The sequence below is a fragment of the Theropithecus gelada genome, chromosome 7a (genome assembly GCF_003255815.1).
Source record: "Theropithecus gelada isolate Dixy chromosome 7a, Tgel_1.0, whole genome shotgun sequence".
NCBI classification, from domain to species: Eukaryota; Metazoa; Chordata; class Mammalia; order Primates; family Cercopithecidae; genus Theropithecus; species Theropithecus gelada.
In genome coordinates, this window is record NC_037674.1 from 39,101,427 (window position 1) to 39,121,610 (window position 20,184).

The window sequence follows — 20,184 nt, forward strand, 5'->3', positions numbered from 1 at the left end:
TTTTTTTTTTTTTTTTTTTTTTTTTTTTTTTTTTTTTTTTTTTTTTTTTTTTTTTTTTTTTTTTTTTTTTTTTTTTTTTTTGAGACGGAGTCTCGCGCTGTGTCACCCAGGCTGGAGTGCAGTGGCGCGATCTCGGCTCACTGCAAGCTCCGCCTCCCAGGTTCACGCCATTCTCCTGCCTCAGCCTCCGAGTAGCTGGGACTACAGGCGCCCGCCACCACGCCCGGCTAGTTTTTTGTATTTTTAGTAGAGACGGGGTTTCACCATGTTAGCCTGGATGGTCTCGATCTCCTGACCTCGTGATCCACCCGCCTCGGCCTCCCAAAGTGCTGGGATTACAGGCTTGAGCCACCGCGCCCGGCCGTATATAGGCCATTTTTAAGGATATAGTTGTTACTATACTTTTTATTGCTTCCTTAGTAGAGAACCTCAGAAATGGGACTCGATATTCAAAAAAAGACAAGAATCCTATGATTCTTGAAACATACTATATCAAATTGCATTCCAAAATGGTGCTATAATACGTCACTAGTAATGTACAAAAGAAGGCTGTCCTAAAAACAGCGAAGGCACAAAGCAATTAACATTCACACATATATATGAATATATAAAATAAAAATCATGGCTTATTTACCATTTCTGTAGAATATAATGGTAAAGTCTGTTGCCATTCATAAGCTTTTTTAAAAATCCAGGCTGCCTGCCAAAAGCATAGGACCCACGGTGGCCATCCCAGTAGCAATTTCACTGAATCCATACTCATTATGAGTATTATGCTTTTAAATTTTTTTGCAAATATAAGTGAGGAAAAAGGAAAAGGCCCTTATCTTAATTTCACATTTCTTTATTGTGAGCAAAACTAAAGTTTTTCCATCTATTTGTTTACTACATTTTGTGACGTGAACTTCTGCTCATTTATTTATTAGAATTTAATAGATTTTTTAATTGACTGGTATGAACTCAATACAATAAAGACATTAACTCTGACTATAGTGACTATCAATTTGTTTTCTGCCTTTTAGTTTTTTTGATTTTGCTGAATCAAGCAAAACAATAAAAGAAACTTAAGAAGTTAACACATTAGTTTGCCAGCACATGAAATGGGGGAGGATAGGGTCCTCTTGGTCAGATACTTTAAATAGTATCCAAAACAACAGAATAATATGTGTGTTAGACAAATATTTTCCAGTGAACATGAGGACAGTATCCGAGGACAGCTGCCAGTCCCTAATAAAAGGTCTGGAATTTTGCTGGAGACAAAGAAGGATAGTGGGGCCAAGAGGGTCAGAATTGTTCATCTAAAGGTCTATCATGGCCAGTGTGGTGGCTCATGCCTCTTGATACTGGCCAACCAGGATTCCTTTCCAGGACAAAGCCCCTACACTGAGAAAAACTACTGAGAGTAGAATAAAAATTGAACAGGATAGGGACAATAGAAAGGAAGGATGGAAAGGAAAGAGAATACCAAGACAAAAGTTGGGAAGGGGAACAAACTGGAAAACCATTTTTTTTTTTTTAACATTACACACACACACACACAAACAGAGGGAGGGAGTCTATGGAGTTTAAAAAGCCATCTTAAATCCCACCTCATTCTAAGAGTTAAGGAAAACTAATCCTACATAGAAATAAGCAACAAAAAAGTATTGAGGTCAAATCCCATATGAAGTTATTATAAAGTTGCAGTGAGCCAAGATCATGCCACTATACTCCAGCCTGGGCGGCAGAGACACCATCTCAAAAAAAAAAAAAAGACACAAAGGAAAAACAGAAATCTGAATTACAAACCCTCAAAAATGAGGTAACACAACTCAAGAATTAGAAATAAAAGAAAAAAAAACATTTTGGAACTGAAGACTAAACTAGAAGAAACCCAAAAGTAAATAAATACAGTAGATAATGCCCTAAGAGTAATGAAAGACAAAAGGCATTTTTAGAAATTAAAAAATTTAAAAAGACAAAGTATTCAAGAAAAACTGACAAGTATTAAAATCAGGCAAAGATCAACATGCACATAATAGAAATCCCTGAAGAACAGAACCCAATCAAAGGAATAAAAATAATAGAACAAACTGCAATTTTGGAACATTTTCCTGAAATAAAAAAGATCTGAAAGTACATATTGAATTATCACATCTCTTAAGAATATCAGGTACATAACGAAATGAAGGCAGAAATAAAGATGTTCTTTGAAACCAATGAGAACAAAGATACAACATACCAGAATCTCTGGGACACATTTAAAGCAGTGTGTAGAGGGAAATCTATAGCACTAAATGCCCACAAGAGAAAGCAGGAAAGATCTAAAATTGACACTCTAACATCGCAATTAAAAGAACTAGAGAAGCAAGAGCAAACACATTCCAAAGCTAGCAGAAGGCAAGAAATAACTAAGATCAGAGCAGAACTGAAGGAGATAGAGACACAAAAAACCCTCCAAAAAATCAATGAATCCAGGAGTTGGTTTTTTGAAAAGATCAACAAAATTGACAGACCACTAGCAAGACTAATAAAGAAGAAAAGAGAGAAGAATCAAATCGACGCAATTAAAAATGATAAAGGGGATATCACCACCGACCCCACAGAAATACAAACTACCATCAGAGAATACTATAAACACCTCTACGCAAATAAACTGGAAAACCTAGAAGAAATGGATAATTTCCTGGACACTTACACTCTTCCAAGACTAAACCAGGAAGAAGTTGAATCCCTGAATAGACCAATAGTAGGCTCTGAAATTGAGGCAATAATTAATAGCCTACCAACCAAAAAAAGTCCAGGACCAGATGGATTCACAGCTGAATTCTACCAGAGGTATAAGGAGGAGTTGGTACCATTCCTTCTGAAACTATTCCAATCAATAGAAAAAGAGGGAATCCTCCCTAACTCATTTTATGAGGCCAACATCATCCTGATACCAAAGCCTGGCAGAGACACAACAAAAAAAGAGAATTTTAGACCAATATCCCTGATGAACATCGATGCAAAAATCCTCAATAAAATACTGGCAAACCGGATTCAACAACACATCAAAAAGCTTATCCACCATGATCAAGTGGGCTTCATCCCTGGGATGCAAGGCTGGTTCAACATTCGCAAATCAATAAACATAATCCAGCATATAAACAGAACCAAAGACAAGAACCACATGATTATCTCAATAGATGCAGAAAAGGCTTTTGACAAAATTCAACAGCCCTTCATGCTAAAAACGCTCAATAAATTCGGTATTGATGGAACGTTCCTCAAAATAATAAGAGCTATTTATGACAAACCCACAGCCAATATCATACTGAATGGGCAAAAACTGGAAAAATTCCCTTTGAAAACTGGCACAAGACAGGGATGCCCTCTCTCACCACTCCTATTCAACATAGTGTTGGAAGTTCTGGTTAGGGCAATTAGGCAAGAGAAAGAAATCAGGGGTATTCAGTTAGGAAAAGAAGAAGTCAAATTGTCCCTGTTTGCAGATGACATGATTGTATATTTAGAAAACCCCATTGTCTCAGCCCAAAATCTCCTTAAGCTGATAAGAAACTTCAGCAAAGTCTCAGGATACAAAATTAATGTGCAAAAATCACAAGCATTCTTATACACCAATAACAGACAAACACAGAGCCAAATCATGAATGAACTTCCATTCACAATTGCTTCAAAGAGAATAAAATACCTAGGAATCCAACTTACAAGGGATGTAAAGGACCTCTTCAAGGAGAACTACAAACCACTGCTCAGTGAAATAAAAGAGGACACAAACAAATGGCAGAACATACCATGCTCATGGATAGGAAGAATCAATATCGTGAAAATGGCCATACTGCCCAAGGTAATTTATAGATTCAATGCCATCCCCATCAAGCTACCAATTACTTTCTTCACAGAATTGGAAAAAACTGCTTTAAAGTTCATATGGAACCAAAAAAGAGCCCACATCTCCAAGACAATCCTAAGTCAAAAGAACAAAGCTGGAGGCATCACGCTACCTGACTTCAAACTATACTACAAGGCTACAGTAACCAAAACAGCATGGTACTGGTACCAAAACAGAGATATAGACCAATGGAACAGAACAGAGTCCTCAGAAATAATACCACACATCTACAGCCATCTGATCTTTGACAAACCTGAGAAAAACAAGAAATGGGGAAAGGATTCCCTATTTAATAAATGGTGCTGGGAAAATTGGCTAGCCATAAGTAGAAAGCTGAAACTGGATCCTTTCCTTACTCCTTATACGAAAATTAATTCAAGATGGATTAGAGACTTAAATGTTAGACCTAATACCATAAAAATCCTAGAGGAAAACCTAGGTAGTACCATTCAGGACATAGGCATGGGCAAAGACTTCATGTCTAAAACACCAAAAGCAACGGCAGCAAAAGCTAAAATTGACAAATGGGATCTAATTAAACTAAAGAGCTTCTGCACAGCAAAAGAAACTACCATCAGAGTGAACAGGCAACCTACAGAATGGGAGAAAATTTTTGCAATCTACTCATCTGACAAAGGGCTAATATCCAGAACCTACAAAGAACTCAAACAAATTTACAAGAAAAAAACAAACAACCCCATCAAAAAGTGGGCAAAGGATATGAACAGACATTTCTCAAAAGAAGACATTCATACAGCCAACAGACATATGAAAAAATGCTCATCATCACTGGCCATCAGAGAAATGCAAATCAAAACCACAATGAGATACCATCTCACACCAGTTAGAATGGCGATCATTAAAAAGTCAGGAAACAACAGGTGCTGGAGAGGATGTGGAGAAATAGGAACACTTTTACACTGTTGGTGGGATTGTAAACTAGTTCAACCATTATGGAAAACAGTATGGCGATTCCTCAAGGATCTAGAACTAGATGTACCATATGACCCAGCCATCCCCTTACTGGGGATATACCCAAAGGATTATAAATTATGCTGCTATAAAGACACATGCACACGTATGTTTATTGCAGCACTATTCACAATAGCAAAGACTTGGAATCAACCCAAATGTCCATCAGTGACAGATTGGATTAAGAAAATGTGGCACATATACACCATGGAATACTATGCAGCCATAAAAAAGGATGAGTTTGCATCCTTTGTAGGGATATGGATGCAGTTGGAAACCATCATTCTTAGCAAACTATCACAAGAACAGAAAACCAAACACCGCATGTTCTCACTCATAGGTGGGAACTGAACAATGAGATCACTTGGACTCAGGAAGTGGAACATCACACACCGGGGCCTATCATGGGGAGGGGGGAGGGGGGAGGGATTGCATTGGGAGTTGTACCTGATGTAAATGACGAGTTGATGGGTGCAGCAGACCAACATGGCACAAGTATACATATGTAACAAACCTGCACGTTATGCACATGTACCCTACAACTTAAAGTATAATAATAATAAATAAATTAAAAAAAAAAAAAAAAAAAAGAATATCAACCCAGAATGAATAATATCAAGACATATTCTATAGTAAAATTACTGATCATTAAAGGGGAAAAAAAAAATTCTTTGGGTTTCTCAGCAAATATGCGTGGCTCACATAGGAGAGAAAATCAGATTACCTTTGGACTTTGACAGTAACAGTTCATGCCAGAAGAGAATGTAGTAACATATTTAAGATATACAAGAAAAGAAAATGTGAACTAAAGAAAAGATGAACTAAAGAATATTATCAACACTGACATTCAAGAATAAAGAGCATAGCAATTATCAACATGCAAAAACTCAGAAATCTTGTTCTGATGACTCTTTATTGAGAAATCTACTAGAGAATGACCCTCAAACTATCAAAAAGAATAGACATTGACACAGAGACTAGTATTCAGCATTAAATATGTAATCATTTGTAGAACTGATACCAAAGGAAGGTTAAAACAGAGACAGGCTGGGTGCCATGGTTCATGTCTGTAATACCAGTGGAGCCTAAGGTAGAAGGATCGCTTGAGCTCAGGAGTTTAAGACCAGTCTGGGCAACCATAGCAAGACCTCATCTCTACTAAAAATTTAAGTAAAAAAAAAATTAGCCAGGTGTGATGGCACATGCCTGTAGTCCCAGCTACTTGGGAGGCTGAGGCCGGAAGATCACTTGAGCCCAGGAGATAGAAGCTGCAGGGCACTATGATCATACCACTGCACACTCCAGCCTGGGCAACAGAGCAAGACTGTCTCAAAAAAACAAACAAAAAAAAATGCAGAGAGTATGTAATAACTATATGCCCTATATAGATGTAATGCAATTACTAAAAAACAGGGAAAGCATACTTTAGAAATTAATTTTTTCAGTAACCATACAGCAGTAGTTATTTGTCTTATTTTAGGACTGTTTATGTGTATATGTGTGTAACATGTAATTAAAACAAATGAGTAATAATGGCATTTTCTAATTCTCATCCTTGTATCTACGGGAATCAGAAATCTTAGTTTAAAAGGAAGAAGATATAAATGTAAAGGTTAAGTAAAAATTCTATAGCTGTGAATTTGAAAGTATCAGTATGAACTCATTAGGTATCTTAGCTTTAAATACACATGTATACACATCCTAGCTCTGTCCACTATGAATATAAAAGCCTAGAAATAAGATCAACTCAGTAGCAGTAAGCATTTCTAGCACCCTGATTGTGGTCTTGAAGCATCATTTTCCAATAAAAGAAACCAGGACTTTTTTTCAGAAAACTAACTAGATGATTTCAGATTGGGGGCAAGAAATGTGTAAGATCAGCCAGAAACAATGAAACATATCAGAAAGCAAGGAGACTATAAAAGATCATTAGGCTTATGATAAAATAACTTAGGAACTACCCTGAAGAGACTAATAGCCAAAATTGAAACAATATGACCTTCACTGCAGATAATAATTCAATGTGCTGAAACTCAAACAGGCTTAAATCTGTGGGTTCATAATGATTTATTTTATTTATTTTATTTTATTTTTTTTGAGACACAGTTTCGCTCTTGTTGCCCAGGCTGGAGCACAGTGTCATGATCTCGACTCCCTGCAACCTCTGCCTCCCTGGTTCAAGCAATTCTCCTGCCTCAGCCTCCTGAGTAGCTGGGATTACAGACGTCCGCCACCCCACCCCGCTAATTTTTTGTATTTTTAATAGAGATGAGGTTTCTTCATATTGGCCAGGCTGGTCTCAAACTCCTGACCTCAGGTAATCCACCCGCCTTGGCCTCCCAAAGTGCTGGGATTACAGGTGTGAGCCACTGCGCCCAGCCCATGGTATTTTTTAAATGAAGTTAATTGGCCAAGTTTGGAGGATGGTAGGAGGACAATTCATTAAATTGAAAACTGGTAAATAAAGAACAGATGAAAAGAATCAAGCATTTAGTCTGCTTTTCCTATATAAACCGTAGCAGAGTAATCAGTCAATAAGGGAATCTCTTCATAAAAATATTGCAACTAATTGTTGGGAAAAAGCTGAGTGCTGGGAGGGAAACTGAGGCAGGGCTTGCATAATGTCCTCTCGAATGTGTCTAGACTTGCTGGCTCCTTGCTTCTAGCCCTCCTAGGCGCCTAAGCTCCTACTCCCATTATCTCAAGTAGCAGAACACGTTCCATATAAATGCTAAACCATCACAGTTGTAGACCATGTGCCTGCCCTTTTGACCTCCACATTCTCACCACCTGTTTCTTTCTTTGATTACCAATAAATACCGTGGGCTCCCAGAGCTCAGGGCCTTCACAGCCTCCACAATAGCAATAGCCCCTTGGTGTCCCACCTTTCTCTCTCAGTCTTTTTTTCCTCCATCCTTTGACTCCGCCAGATTTTGTCACCCCCACATTCCTGGCTGCCCAATGTGGGGTGACAAAGACCCCGGTGAAGGAACACCAGAGCGTGTGAAAGCAGAGGATACAACATCAAAGGACACCTGAGGAAGTCTAAAAGCAGCTCGGGGGAAAGCTGAGCACTTGGAAGAACCAGGGTAACAATAGAACAAAGTGAAAGCAGTCATTCTGCTTAAATTTCTTAAGGCATTTATTACGAAGTGGGGGGAGTGAAAGTTCGTACTCAGAATTTGTTATCACTCACTCTAGTGCAGTAGAGTAGTTTTGCCCATGGTTCCCGGAACAGGGGACTATGGAGTTGGATGAATGGGAGAGAATTGGCAGAGATTTAAAAAAAAAAAAAAAAAGTATAAAGATGGAGCAAAAATTCCAATCTTGGTTTGGTCAATGTGGGCACTAATAAAAGCAGCTCTTGAGCCATTTCAAACAGATGATGAGGCAGATTCAGATGAGGAAGAGGAGGACGAGTGTAAAGAACTAAATTCAGATTCTGAGTGTGAGGAACAGGAAACCAGAGGAAATAAAAGAAAGGGAAACTGAAAAAAGTATGTTTTAGCCCATCAGCTCCACCTGCTGAATTAAGTGAAAGGCCACCTCCTCTTTCTCCTCTTAATGGGCGAGAAGATGAATTAGCTACAAAACTTTACTGCTCCTGTAGTTGCAACATTAAAACCTGGAGCAATTGGTGCTGTACAAATTTCTATTCAAAAGGCTAGAGCCGAGGGAGACCTTGAAGCATGGCAATTTCCCGTAACTATCATCCAGCAGGGAGGACAACAAACGTCCTTCCACTGTGTTTCCAAAATGCGTCTACAAAGGAGAAAGATATACAAGTAAAGAAAAGTGTACTATTCCTTTAAAAGCCAGGGTAAACTTAAAACCTATAATTGATAATTGAAGGTCTTCTCCGGGACCCTATAACACTCCAATACTACCTTGTCAGTGTAAACAAGAGAGTAGCCGGAAAGCACTGAGACCACTAACAAACAGTAGCCTTCCTACCAAAAATCTTTAACCCCTGATAGCCCATAATGCATTCGATCTGTAGCAGCAATTGCTTTGCTAACAAGTAGAAAAATAACTTTTAGAAGAAACCTCATTGTGAGCACACCTCACCAGTTCAGAGCTATCAAAAAGCAAAAAGGTAGCTTACTAACTCAAAAATCTCAAAGTATGGGGCTATTCTGTTAGAAAAAGATTTAACATTAACCACTAAAAATTCCCTTAACCCAGCAGGTTTCCTAACGAGGTATTTAAATCTTAATTACCATACAAAGGTCCGACTAGACCTAGGAGAAACTCCCTTCAGGACAGGAGGATAGATGGTTCCTCCCGGGAGATTGAAGAGGGGGAGAGAGAGGGGAAAACACACACACACACCACACAATGGGTATTCAGTAAGTGATAGGGAGACTCTTATAGAAGCAGAGTTAGGAAAATTGCTTAATAATTGGTCTGCTCAAACGTAGGAGCTGTTTGCACTCAGCCAAGTCTTAGAGTACTCACAGAATCAAACTATCTCAATCCCGACTCAAGAGATTACCTACATCCTCTCTGAAACGAATTTGCGTAAGAACTGTTTATGGGAATGCATCTTGATGGGGCAGCTGGGTTGTTATGAAATATTCAGGAACCCAGCCCAGCTCTAGAACTCACCTATGAGCACAAAGACAATGTTGGGCATGCTGGTAGAGGACCACTAGAATCCAGCAGCCCGGACCCCTTTGTGGTCAAGAAAAGCGGGAAAACAGGTGCAGGACTGCTACATCGGTGAGCGTAACTAATCCGATAAGCAGAGGTCCATGGGTGGTTATGCACCCTGGAAAGGAATAAGCATTAGGACCAAAGAGGATGCTCCAGGACTAATGCTCATTGGAAAATGACTAGGGGTGCTGGCATCCCTATGTTTTTTTCAGATGGGAAACGTTCCCTCCAAGGCAAAAACATCCCTAAGATGTATTCTAGAGAATTTGGCCCAAGAGTGTATGTACCTTTTTCCCTCTCAGACTTGAAACAAATTAAAATAGACCTAGGTAAATTCTCAGATGGTTATACTGATGTTTTACAAGGGTTAGGACAATCCTTTGATCTGACATGGAGAGATGTTACTGCTAGATCAGACACTAACCCCAAATGCCACCATAACTACAGCCCAAGAGTTTGGCGATCTCTGGTATCTCAGTCAGGTCAATGATAGGATGACAACAGAGGAAAGAGAACGATTCCCCACAGGTCAGCAGGCAGTTCCCTGTGTAGACCCTCACTGGGACACAGAATCAGAACATGGAGACTGGTACCGCAGACATTTGCTAACTTGCGTGCTATAAGGACTAATGAAAACTAGGAAGAAGCCTATGAATTATTCAATGATGTCCACCACAACACAGGGAAAGAAAATCCTACTGCCTTTCTGGAGAGACTAAGGGAAGCACTGAGGAAGCATATCTCTCTGTCACCTGACTCTGTTGAAGGCCAGCCAATCTTAAAGGATAAGTCTATCAGTCAGTTGCAGACATTAGAAAAAACTTAAGTCCACCTTAGGCCCAGAAAAAAACTTAGAAACCCTGTTGAACTTGGCAACCTCAGTTTTTTATAATAGAGATCAGGAGGAGCAGATCAAATGGGATTAAAAAAAAAAAAAAGGCCACCACTTTAGCCATGACCCTCAGGCAAGCGGACTTTGGAGGCTCCGGAAAAGGGAAAGGCTGGGAAAATCAAATGCCTAATAGGGCTTGCTTCCAGTGTGGTCTGCAAGGACACTTTAAAAAAGGTTGCCTGAATAGAAATAATCCGCCCCCTCATCCATGCCCCTTATGTCAAGGGAATCACTGGAAGGCCCACTGCCCCAGGGGACGAAGGTCCTCTGAGTCAGAAGCCACGCCACTAACCAGATGATCCAGCAGCAGGACTGAGGGTGCCCGGGGCAAGCGCCAGCCCATGCCATCACCCTCCCCAGGTATGCTTGACCATTGACAGCCAGGAGGTTAACTGTCTCCTGGACACTGGTGCAGCCTTCTCACTCTCCTGTCCCGGACAACTGTCCTCCAGATCTGTCACTATCCGAAGGGTCCTAGGATAGTCAGTCACTAGATACTTCTCCCCGCCACTAAATTGTGACTGGAGAACTTTACTCTTTCACATCCCTTTCTAATTATACCTGAAAACCCCACTCCTTTGTTAGGGAGAGACATCCTAGCAAAAGCAGGGGCCATTATACACTAGAATTAGCAGAAGGAAAAAGGGTAAGTATATATACAGACTCTAAGTATGCTTACCTAGTCCTTCATGCTCACACAGCAATATGGAGAGAAAGGGAATTCCTAACTTCCAAGGGAAACACCTATCAAACATCAGGAAGTCATTAAGCCCCAAAATTCTCCTTACCTGAGTCTACTTCCTCCGATTCCTGCCTAAAGATAATTTTATGGGGAAGATGATTTGCTTGTGTCTCTCCAGGTGACAATCAGGTGCCTATGTGGGTGCCCACCAAACATCTGAAGATCTATCATGAGCCACAGCACCTAGTGGACCCACCCGTACAGTGCAAATTGAAGGTTTAAGGATTGCTTTTAAGCCTTGATTTGCTTTCTCTATGCCTTCTGTTAATCAGAAAAGGCCTATTTTCTCACTCTCAGTGGCCTCCTGGCTACAGCCACAAAAGTTTTTGCTTCTGTTTCAGTAGATTTACTAATGTGGGGGGTGAGGGTATGCTTGCGTTTTTGCAGGAGATGAGCCAACCGTGTAGATGCCCTCAAGATGCGTACAACCATGGAATGGGAGACTGGAGAGACCTATGAATCCCAACCATGGCCCGGGTTCCCCCAGTACGGGCCATGAGCCAGCTGAATCTGAATGCAAAGATGGAACGAGGACCGACCAGAGTCACGATGCTTAATGGACCAGTGCTTTCTGACTCAGCTCCTCTCTACCCTGAATACAAGAGCCCCTAATAGTTAGGCAGGAGTATGATCACCCCTATTCAGCATGAAGAAGTTACAGAAGAAGGACCTTCATCCTTCTGCAACCCCTAGGATTAAGGGAAAGGGAAGGTATGTAGGAAACATTCAAACCAGAGTGACTCCAGTTTGAATAAGGGCTAAGAAAAATGAAGCTGGATCACCAACCCGGCAATTAAAGGCTGCACAGCCTGCAACTGCCTTGCTCAATTAAAAGAGGCCACCTCTTGTAATAATGATAGCTAGTAATAATGATAGTAATAATGATACCTTTTACAAAAAGAGGGCATGTTGGGAAAAAGCTGAGTGTTGGGAGGGAAACTGAGGCAGGGCTTGCATAATGTCCTCTCGAATGTGTCTAGATTTGCTGGCTCCTTGCTTCTAGCCCTCCTAGGCTCCTATTCCCATTATCTCAAGTAGCAGAACATGTTTCATATAAATGCTAAACCATCACAGCTGTAGACCATGCGCCTGCCCTTTTGATCTCCACATTCTCACCACCTATTTCTTTGTTAGATTACCAATAAATACCGTGAGCTCCACGATAGGGATGGCCCCCTGGTGTCCCACCTTTCTTAAACTGTCTTTTTCTCAATCCTTTGACTCCACCGGACTTTGCCACCCCCACGACCTGGTGTTGGGTCTGATCACCCCAACACTAATAAAAAGAAACGACAGAATTAGAATATCATATTTTGCAACCAAGCACAAATGAATTAATGTAGTCATTAACCATCAACGGCTGCTAATACCACAAAGACAACCAGATGGAACCTAATGGAAGAACACAACATGTATACAGTCTTGCTAAAGACCTAACACCTGCGACTGATCAAGCCTCTGGATCCAGTTGCCAATTTATAGGAAATACAGAAGATAAAGAAACATACAGAACTGCATCATGAGTAATCTATTAGCAAAACCCAGACTGTGGGAAATGCTACAGCCCAAAAAGCCTACGTTCCTGAACAAACATATTGAAGGAAAAGAAAAATGGAGGAGGGAACCTAAAGATTAAAAGATTTAAAAGACTTTCCTTTTTTTTTTTTTAATGGGCACGACTACAGTGTTTAAGGATGCACATCTGGTTGACAGAAGTATAAAGAAATACAAGGAAGTGATCAAAGTCACAATAGTGGTTACTTTGGGGAGGACAAACAGATTATGACAAGGCTGTGAAAGGGCTCCTGCAATGACTAAGAAAATTCTTTACCTAGGTACATATTAGAAGGGTATTTTATAATAATTAAGCTATATATGTGTACATTTTTCTATGTGTTTTACTTAATACAAAATTCTTTCAATTGAAGTTACCAGCACATAATTCAAAAATCAAAACAAATGAAAGGGTATACACATTGAAAAGTATGTCTCCTACTCACCCCACCCCCACCCTAGATACCCCAGTTCCACTCTCTAAAGGTAACAACTGGTGCCACCTCCTTTTGTAGCTTTTCCAGAGAAAATGGATTATTTTTAACGGATAAATACATGCCATAGCATTTTAACACAAAGTTTTCAATACAAAAGCCATGATTATTACGTACCTCTTCAAAGAGACATAACGCTGCCTCGTAAAGGGAGCACAAGCCATCCGATGTTCTGGTTGGTTCTCTCCACTGACTCCGATCAGCAGATGAACCCTATAATTAAAACATTGTGGGACACAGTGTAGGAAGGGGAGAGACATATGCATTAAAATTACTTAAACAGTCTACAAAAACACCTATTTGAAGACCTGTTTATATAATTATGTGCACTGAAACCAAATCCTAACATTAGGTCATGAAACTAACTTTTACAAGGAAGTTTTATTAAATGAGCTGGCTACTGCATCACATGATAAATTACGTGCCAATCCCTCACTGATTACCTTATTAAAAAGTGATTTATTCCAAGAGACACAGGGCTCTAGAAACAATCAAGGAAGCAGAATTTTGCCAGTTACCCACTCTTTGGGTGACCAATATCCAGAAAACGTGGTCTCAGGAAATACTCCCCATGGGTATATTGCCCACCTGCCTCCCACCTGACAGCTTTAGTAATGACTTGACCAAAGCAGCAGAAAGTCTGTCCCTCCCTTCTTAGTTTCACCACAACCAAGGTCCCAGTATTACAGTAGGTAGCTAGTCAGACATGAGCAGGGCAGGAGAGGGCCACCCCCCAACCCCTACCACCAGGTATGTCAGGTGACCATCAAGTGATGGTCAGGCAGTGGTTAACTGTCTCTCTAAAACAATAATTGATTGCAGCCAGTACCAGGGAAAGGCAGTCTCCCAACAGACAGAAAAAAACCTGAAACTTGTGATCAGCAACTTGTTGATAAGATCTCAGGAGCTGGGTGAGTGGGATCAAGCATGCACATTAAGAGGTAAAATGGAGGAGTTCAACTGGTATATGACCTTCTAGGGACATTCAATGGGTAAGGGAAGAACGCCTCAAGTGAGCATGCGTACAACTCTGGTAAACACACTGCGCATGCTCCCCTCTCAAGGGCTGGCAAACCACTGTGCATGTGAACAGCCTACCCCAAGGGAAGAAACACAGGACCCGGGAAGTATGCTAACATATAAAAGCCTAAGTCAAAAGTCTACCCGGGCACTTGATCTCTCAAGTCACCTGCTTGGCCCTCTTCCAAGTGTACTTCACTGCTTTTCTTTCCTGCTCTAAAGCTTTTTAAATAAACTTACACTCCAGCTCTAAAATTTGCCTCAGTCTCTTTATGCCCCTCAGTCGAATTCTTTTTCTGAGGAGGCAAGAATTGAGGTTACTGCAGACTCATAAGGATTTGCCACTGCTAACACCAGGAAATCAGTTCATCTTTTTCCTAGCACAGCTGAGGAATCACAGCACCTCTCTGAGACTTACTGCCTACTCTCCACAACAGGACCCAATGGGAGAAATCATTATCTCATCAAAAAATGATAGGACAGGCACGGTGGTTCACGTCTGTAATCCTAGCACTTTGGGAGGAGGAGACAGGCAGATCATTTGAGCTCAGGAGTTCAAGACCAGCCTGGGCGACACGGCAAAACCCCATCGTTGCTACTAAAAATACAAAAAAAAATTAGCCAGGTGTGGGGGCACACGCCTGTAATTCCAACTACTCGAGAGGCTGAGGCAGGAGGATCACTCGAACCCAGGAGGCGGAGGTTGCAGTGAGCCAAAATCACGACACTGCATTCCAGCCTGGGCAACAGAGCAAGACTCTGTCTCAAAAAAAAAAAAAAAAAGATAAATCAGAAAGTGAACTAAATATCCATTGTCCCTCAAATTTCCATATCCTTAAGTCTTTAGAGCACAAATGTCAAGTTCTTTCTATAATTTATCCATCATATAATTGTGAAATTTTCATCAGTGGCTTTATTTCAAAGGATACTATATTGTAAAAATAATTGTATTCTAAATTATCTCTTAACAGATATACCACAGAAAAGTATATCCGCTACAGGGGAAGAAAGACTGACTTAGATAACCCACAAGATCTCATCCAACTCTAAGATTCTCTGATTTTCAAATCAGGCTATTTTAAGTAACATGATTCCGAAATAATAATTTAAAAACACATATTTTGGACCAAGTACAAAATTCCAATTAATGTCTTCAAATGCCCACAGTATTTACACCTAACTCTAAGGGTTTTTTTTTTTTTTTTTTTTTTTTTTTTTTGAGACGGATTCTTACTTTGTCGCCTAGGCTGGAGTGCACTGGCACAACCTCAGCTCCACCTCCCAGATTCAAGTGATTCTTGTGCCTCAGCCTCCCAAGTAGCTGGGATTACAAGCCTGCACAACCATGCCCAGCTAATTTTTGTATTTTTAGTAGAGACGGGTTTCACCATGTTGGCCAGGCTGGTCTCGAACCCCTGACCTCAGGTGATCTGCCCGCCTCAGCCTCCCAAAGTGCTGGGATTACAGGCATGAGCCACCGTGCCCAGCCTAACCCTGTTTTTTTTAATATTTATTTATGGATGTATTTGTTTTTGAGACAGGGTCTTGCTCTGTTGCCAAGCCTGGAATTCAGTGGCAAAGATTATTGCTGTGAAAAGGAAATAAAAACTTGAGACTCCAACGCACCCTGACAAAAGAAAAAAATTAAGCTGAAGGCTGACTTATGCAAGAAGCTGCCTTTCCTTTTGTTCCAAAGTAGAGAGCTACAGATGAAAGGGTGAATATCCTCACAGGTAACTCTATGTTCACCTTATCTTATATAAAATGCCTATCTACTGAGCACCAGAGAAATACATAATTCCACTATTCTGCTCCTTTTCTCTTGCAATTTGTGGATTCAGTAATGTGACCATACCCTCCTTTTTTCCCCTCCAGCCTGCTTCTCCCCTTTAAATAGTGAAGCCCTCAATATCACCTTTGTAGAAAGGCACAGATCTCTGTAAACCAAAACTAAAATACAAAGGCCCCCAGCAACCATCTGAATGGACTCCTTCCTATGGGAGGGCACTCTAAAATATTACCTGAAGAACTGATTCAGGCCAGGACGGGAAGTGGGAGATTGGACATGCCTCATTATACCCACCCAGCATTATGCCCATCAATACAGACCTTAAGTCTGAAAAAAACATTTACAATCTATTCTCTCTAAGTCTGCTACTTGGAGGCTTTGATCTGTATGATAAAACCTACCTCTCCCCAACGCCTTATTGTAATCCACACATTCCTTTCTACTAACTCTTTCAACCAACTGCCAATCAGAATATGTTTAAATCTACCAATGACCTGAAAGCCCCCTGACCTCGAGTTATCCCATCCTTTCAGATCAAACCAGTAAGATCTTACATATATTGATTGATATATTATGTCTCCCTAAAATGTATAAAGGCAAGCTGTACCCCAACCGCCTCGGGCACCTGCCACAAGGACCTCCTCAGGCTCTGTCACAGGCATGTCCTTAACCTTGGCAAAATAAACTTTATTTATTTATTTATGAGACAGAGTTTCGCTCTTGTCGCCCAGGCTGGAGTGCAATGGCTTTCTAAACTGATTCAGAAAGACCAATTTCTTGTCTCAGAAACTTCTTGGTTTACACTCATCTCCCAGGTATTGTCCTTAACACCTTGACAAACCTAAATTGATTTGAGACCTGTCTCAGATATGTTTTGGTTTACATAACTCACTATAGCCTCGACCTCCCAGGCTCAAGTGATCCTCCCACCTCAGGATATATTAATAAAGTTTATTATTAAGGCTTATTAACTATTAATAAATATTAAATTGTATTTATACTATTAATATAATTATATAGGTCAAACAAACATTAACTTCATCAATATTAATCCGATTAGTCTGATTAGTGCTGATTTATGTTAGTTATATTATATATTAGTAATTAATTAAAATTAATATCATTAAAAGCATATTGGCCAGGCGCAATGGCTCACACCTGTAATCCCAGCATTTTGGGAGGCTGAGGCAGGCAGTTCACTTGAGGTCAGGAGTTTGAGACCAGCCTGGCCGATATGATAAAACCCTGTCTTTACTAAAAATACAAAAATTCTCAGGGCATGGTGGCATGTGCCTGTAATCCCAGCTACTTGAGAGGCTGAGGCAGGAGAATCACTTGAACCCAGGAGGCAGAGGTTGCAGATCGCATCACTGCACTCCAGCCTAGGTGACAGAGTAAGACTCCGTCTCAAAATTAAAAACAAGCACATTAATAAAGCTTATTAACTATTAATGACACTTACTTAGAATTTCTTAAGTTTTGAAATACACTAAAGGTTGGTTTTTGTGTGTGTGTTTTTTTGTTTTGTTTTGTTTTTGAGATGGAGCTTCGCTCTTGTTGTCCAGGCTGGAATGCAACTGCACGATCTCGGCTCACTATAACCTCCACCTCCCAGATGCAAGTGATTCTCCTGCCTCAGTCTCCTGAGTAGCTGGGATTACAGGCATGCATGCGCCACCACGCCCGGCTAATTTTGTATTTTTAGCACAGACAGAGTTTCTCCATGTTGGTTCAGGCTGGTCTCGAACTCCCGACCACAGGTGATCCACCCACCTGGGCCTCCCAAAGTGCTGGAATTACAGGCGTGAGCCACCGCACCAGGCCTACACTGAAGTTTTATAGGTTTTTCATTTGTGTGTGTGTGTGTGTGTTTTTTTTTTTTCTGAGACAGAGTGTTGCTCTGTTGCCCAGGCTGGAGTGCAGTGGCTCAGTCTCAGCTCACTGCAACCTCCACCTCCCGGGTTTAAGCAATTACCCTGCCTCAGCCTCCCGAGTAGCTGGATTACAGGCACACGCCACCATGCTCAGCTAATTTGTCTGTATTTTTAGTAGAGATGCGGTTTCACCATGTTGGCCACACTGGTTTCAAACTCCTGACCTCAGGCAATCCACCCACCTCGGCCTCCCAAAGTGCTGGGATTACAGGCGTGAGCCACTGTGCCCAGCCTATAGGTTTTAAGTTGCTCTATATAATCATCTATCCTTTTTCTATTCCATCAGGTAAATAAAACAACGGTAAAATTTACATCAATCTGTATCTACTGGGCAAATAAACTATACATAATTGCAAATTATTAAAACAGCAAATATCCCCAGCACTTTGTGAGGCCGAGGCAGGTGAATCATCTGAGGTCAGGAGTTTGAGACCAGCCTGACCATAGTGAAACCTGTCACCCCTAAAACTACAAAAAATTAGCTGGGCGTGGTGGTGGGCACCTGTAGTCCCAGCTACTGGGAAGGCTGGAGCAGGAGAATCACTTGAACCCAGGAGACGGAGGTTGCAGACAGCCAAGATCACGCCATTGCACTCCAGTCTGGAAGACAAGAGCGAGGCTCCTTCTCAAAAACAAAACAAAACAGCAAATATCCTGCTACCCTCAAATCACTGAAATGTCAGTCACTTTGGAAAGTCCTCCAAATAGCCGACTATTACGTGGCAGAACTTTTTTGTCATCTAACAAGTTCCCCCTCGGCCTTCAAAAGCTGCTATGATGAAGTCCATGCAAATGACTGACTTTCACACCACTCTCCTCACCCCAGCAAAGCTGCAGAGAAGTTTCATCTTCAGGCTCTTCATATAGCTTCCTTTTCTCTAAGATCTTTATTTTTTTATTTTATTTATTTATTTATTTATTTTTTGAGATGGAGTCTCGCTCTGTCACCCAGGCTGGAGTGCAGTGGCGCGTTCTTGGCTCACTGCAAGCTCCGCCTCCTGGGTTCACGCTATTTTCCTGCCTCAGCCTCCGGAGTAGCTGGGACTACAGGTGCCCGCCACCACGCCCAGCTAATTTTTGTTTTGTTTTGTTTTGTTTTGTTTTGTTTTAGTAGAGACAGGGTTTCACCGTGTTAGCCAGGATGGTCTCGATCTCCTGACCTCATGATCCGCCTGCCTTGGTCTCCCAAAGTGCTGGGATTACAGGCATGAGCCACCGCACCCGGCCTCTCTAAGATCTTCATAAATTTACTATGTAAAGCTTCCTGTTGTCATAGTCTCTGTAATCACCCCACCCCATTAATAATCATTATTCTTAATTATTCTCTTCAGCTGTCCCAAATCCCTCACGTCTCAGATAGCTTCCAATAACTATGCTAGCTAATCAGAGCCTTCCAATCATAGCACATTGCTCATTGTCTTCAGATCTGTGATTCTATTTGACTGTTTCTCTTATTGCTGGGTCATCTGCTATTAACCTGCTGCTGCCAAGTCAGTTTTTTTTTTAATTATTTAGGATGGTGCTTCTCAAATTTCAGTGTTGACATGAATTACCTGGTGATCTTGTTAAAATACAGATCCTAATCAGTAAGTATAGAAGAAGCCTAAGATTCTGCATTTCTAACAAATGCAGGTGATGCCAATGCTATTGTCTATGGCTCACACTTTGAGTAGTAAGGCTTCACAGTCCAGACTTAGATATGGAATCATACCAGAAGCTAAGTGTTTAAAAGTAACTAGTCCCTAGACATACAACGTGTTGCTACACCAACAAATACTTGGTTGCAACCTCTCCAAATTCCCTAATTAGCTGTGAAGCATTTCTGAGAAAAAACGCAATTGTGATCTGTGGCTTCATTATCTAAAAGCCACCTCTAGTGATCACCAAAACGAAAACAGATAAGTAGACTGATGTACCTTTCTAGGAGCTGGCACCAGGGCCATCATGATCCCTCTTTTATGCCTTTCTACAGTATGGAGAAAAATGTTGAAAACAGCATAAAGTTTTTAGTGATAAACTTGGGCTTAAATCTAGGCTCCATCACTTACTGGCACTGACTGAAAGGGTCTCATCTTGAGACCGGAATGATGCCTACATTTAGAGCTGTTACATAATTAACTGAAATTATGTGCAAAACATGCTTAGCACAGTTCCCACTACATAGTAAGATCTCCAAACGGACAGCAATAATTATTATTTTGCATTATGTATATATACTGAGAAAGAAGAGAAAATACTGGGAGCCTTTAATAAATGA

General features: G+C 40.8%; 1 protein-coding gene across 1 annotated transcript in view; it reads right to left on the minus strand.

The window, feature by feature from the left end:
• The window catches only part of HERC1 (HECT and RLD domain containing E3 ubiquitin protein ligase family member 1), a 234,989-nt gene that overhangs the window by 151,853 nt on the left and 62,952 nt on the right, over positions 1-20,184 (minus strand). The window contains exon 4 of the mRNA XM_025389546.1: positions 13,302-13,397. Within this exon, the coding sequence (XP_025245331.1) occupies positions 13,302-13,397 (96 nt within the window). The remainder of the gene's footprint in view (positions 1-13,301; positions 13,398-20,184) is intronic.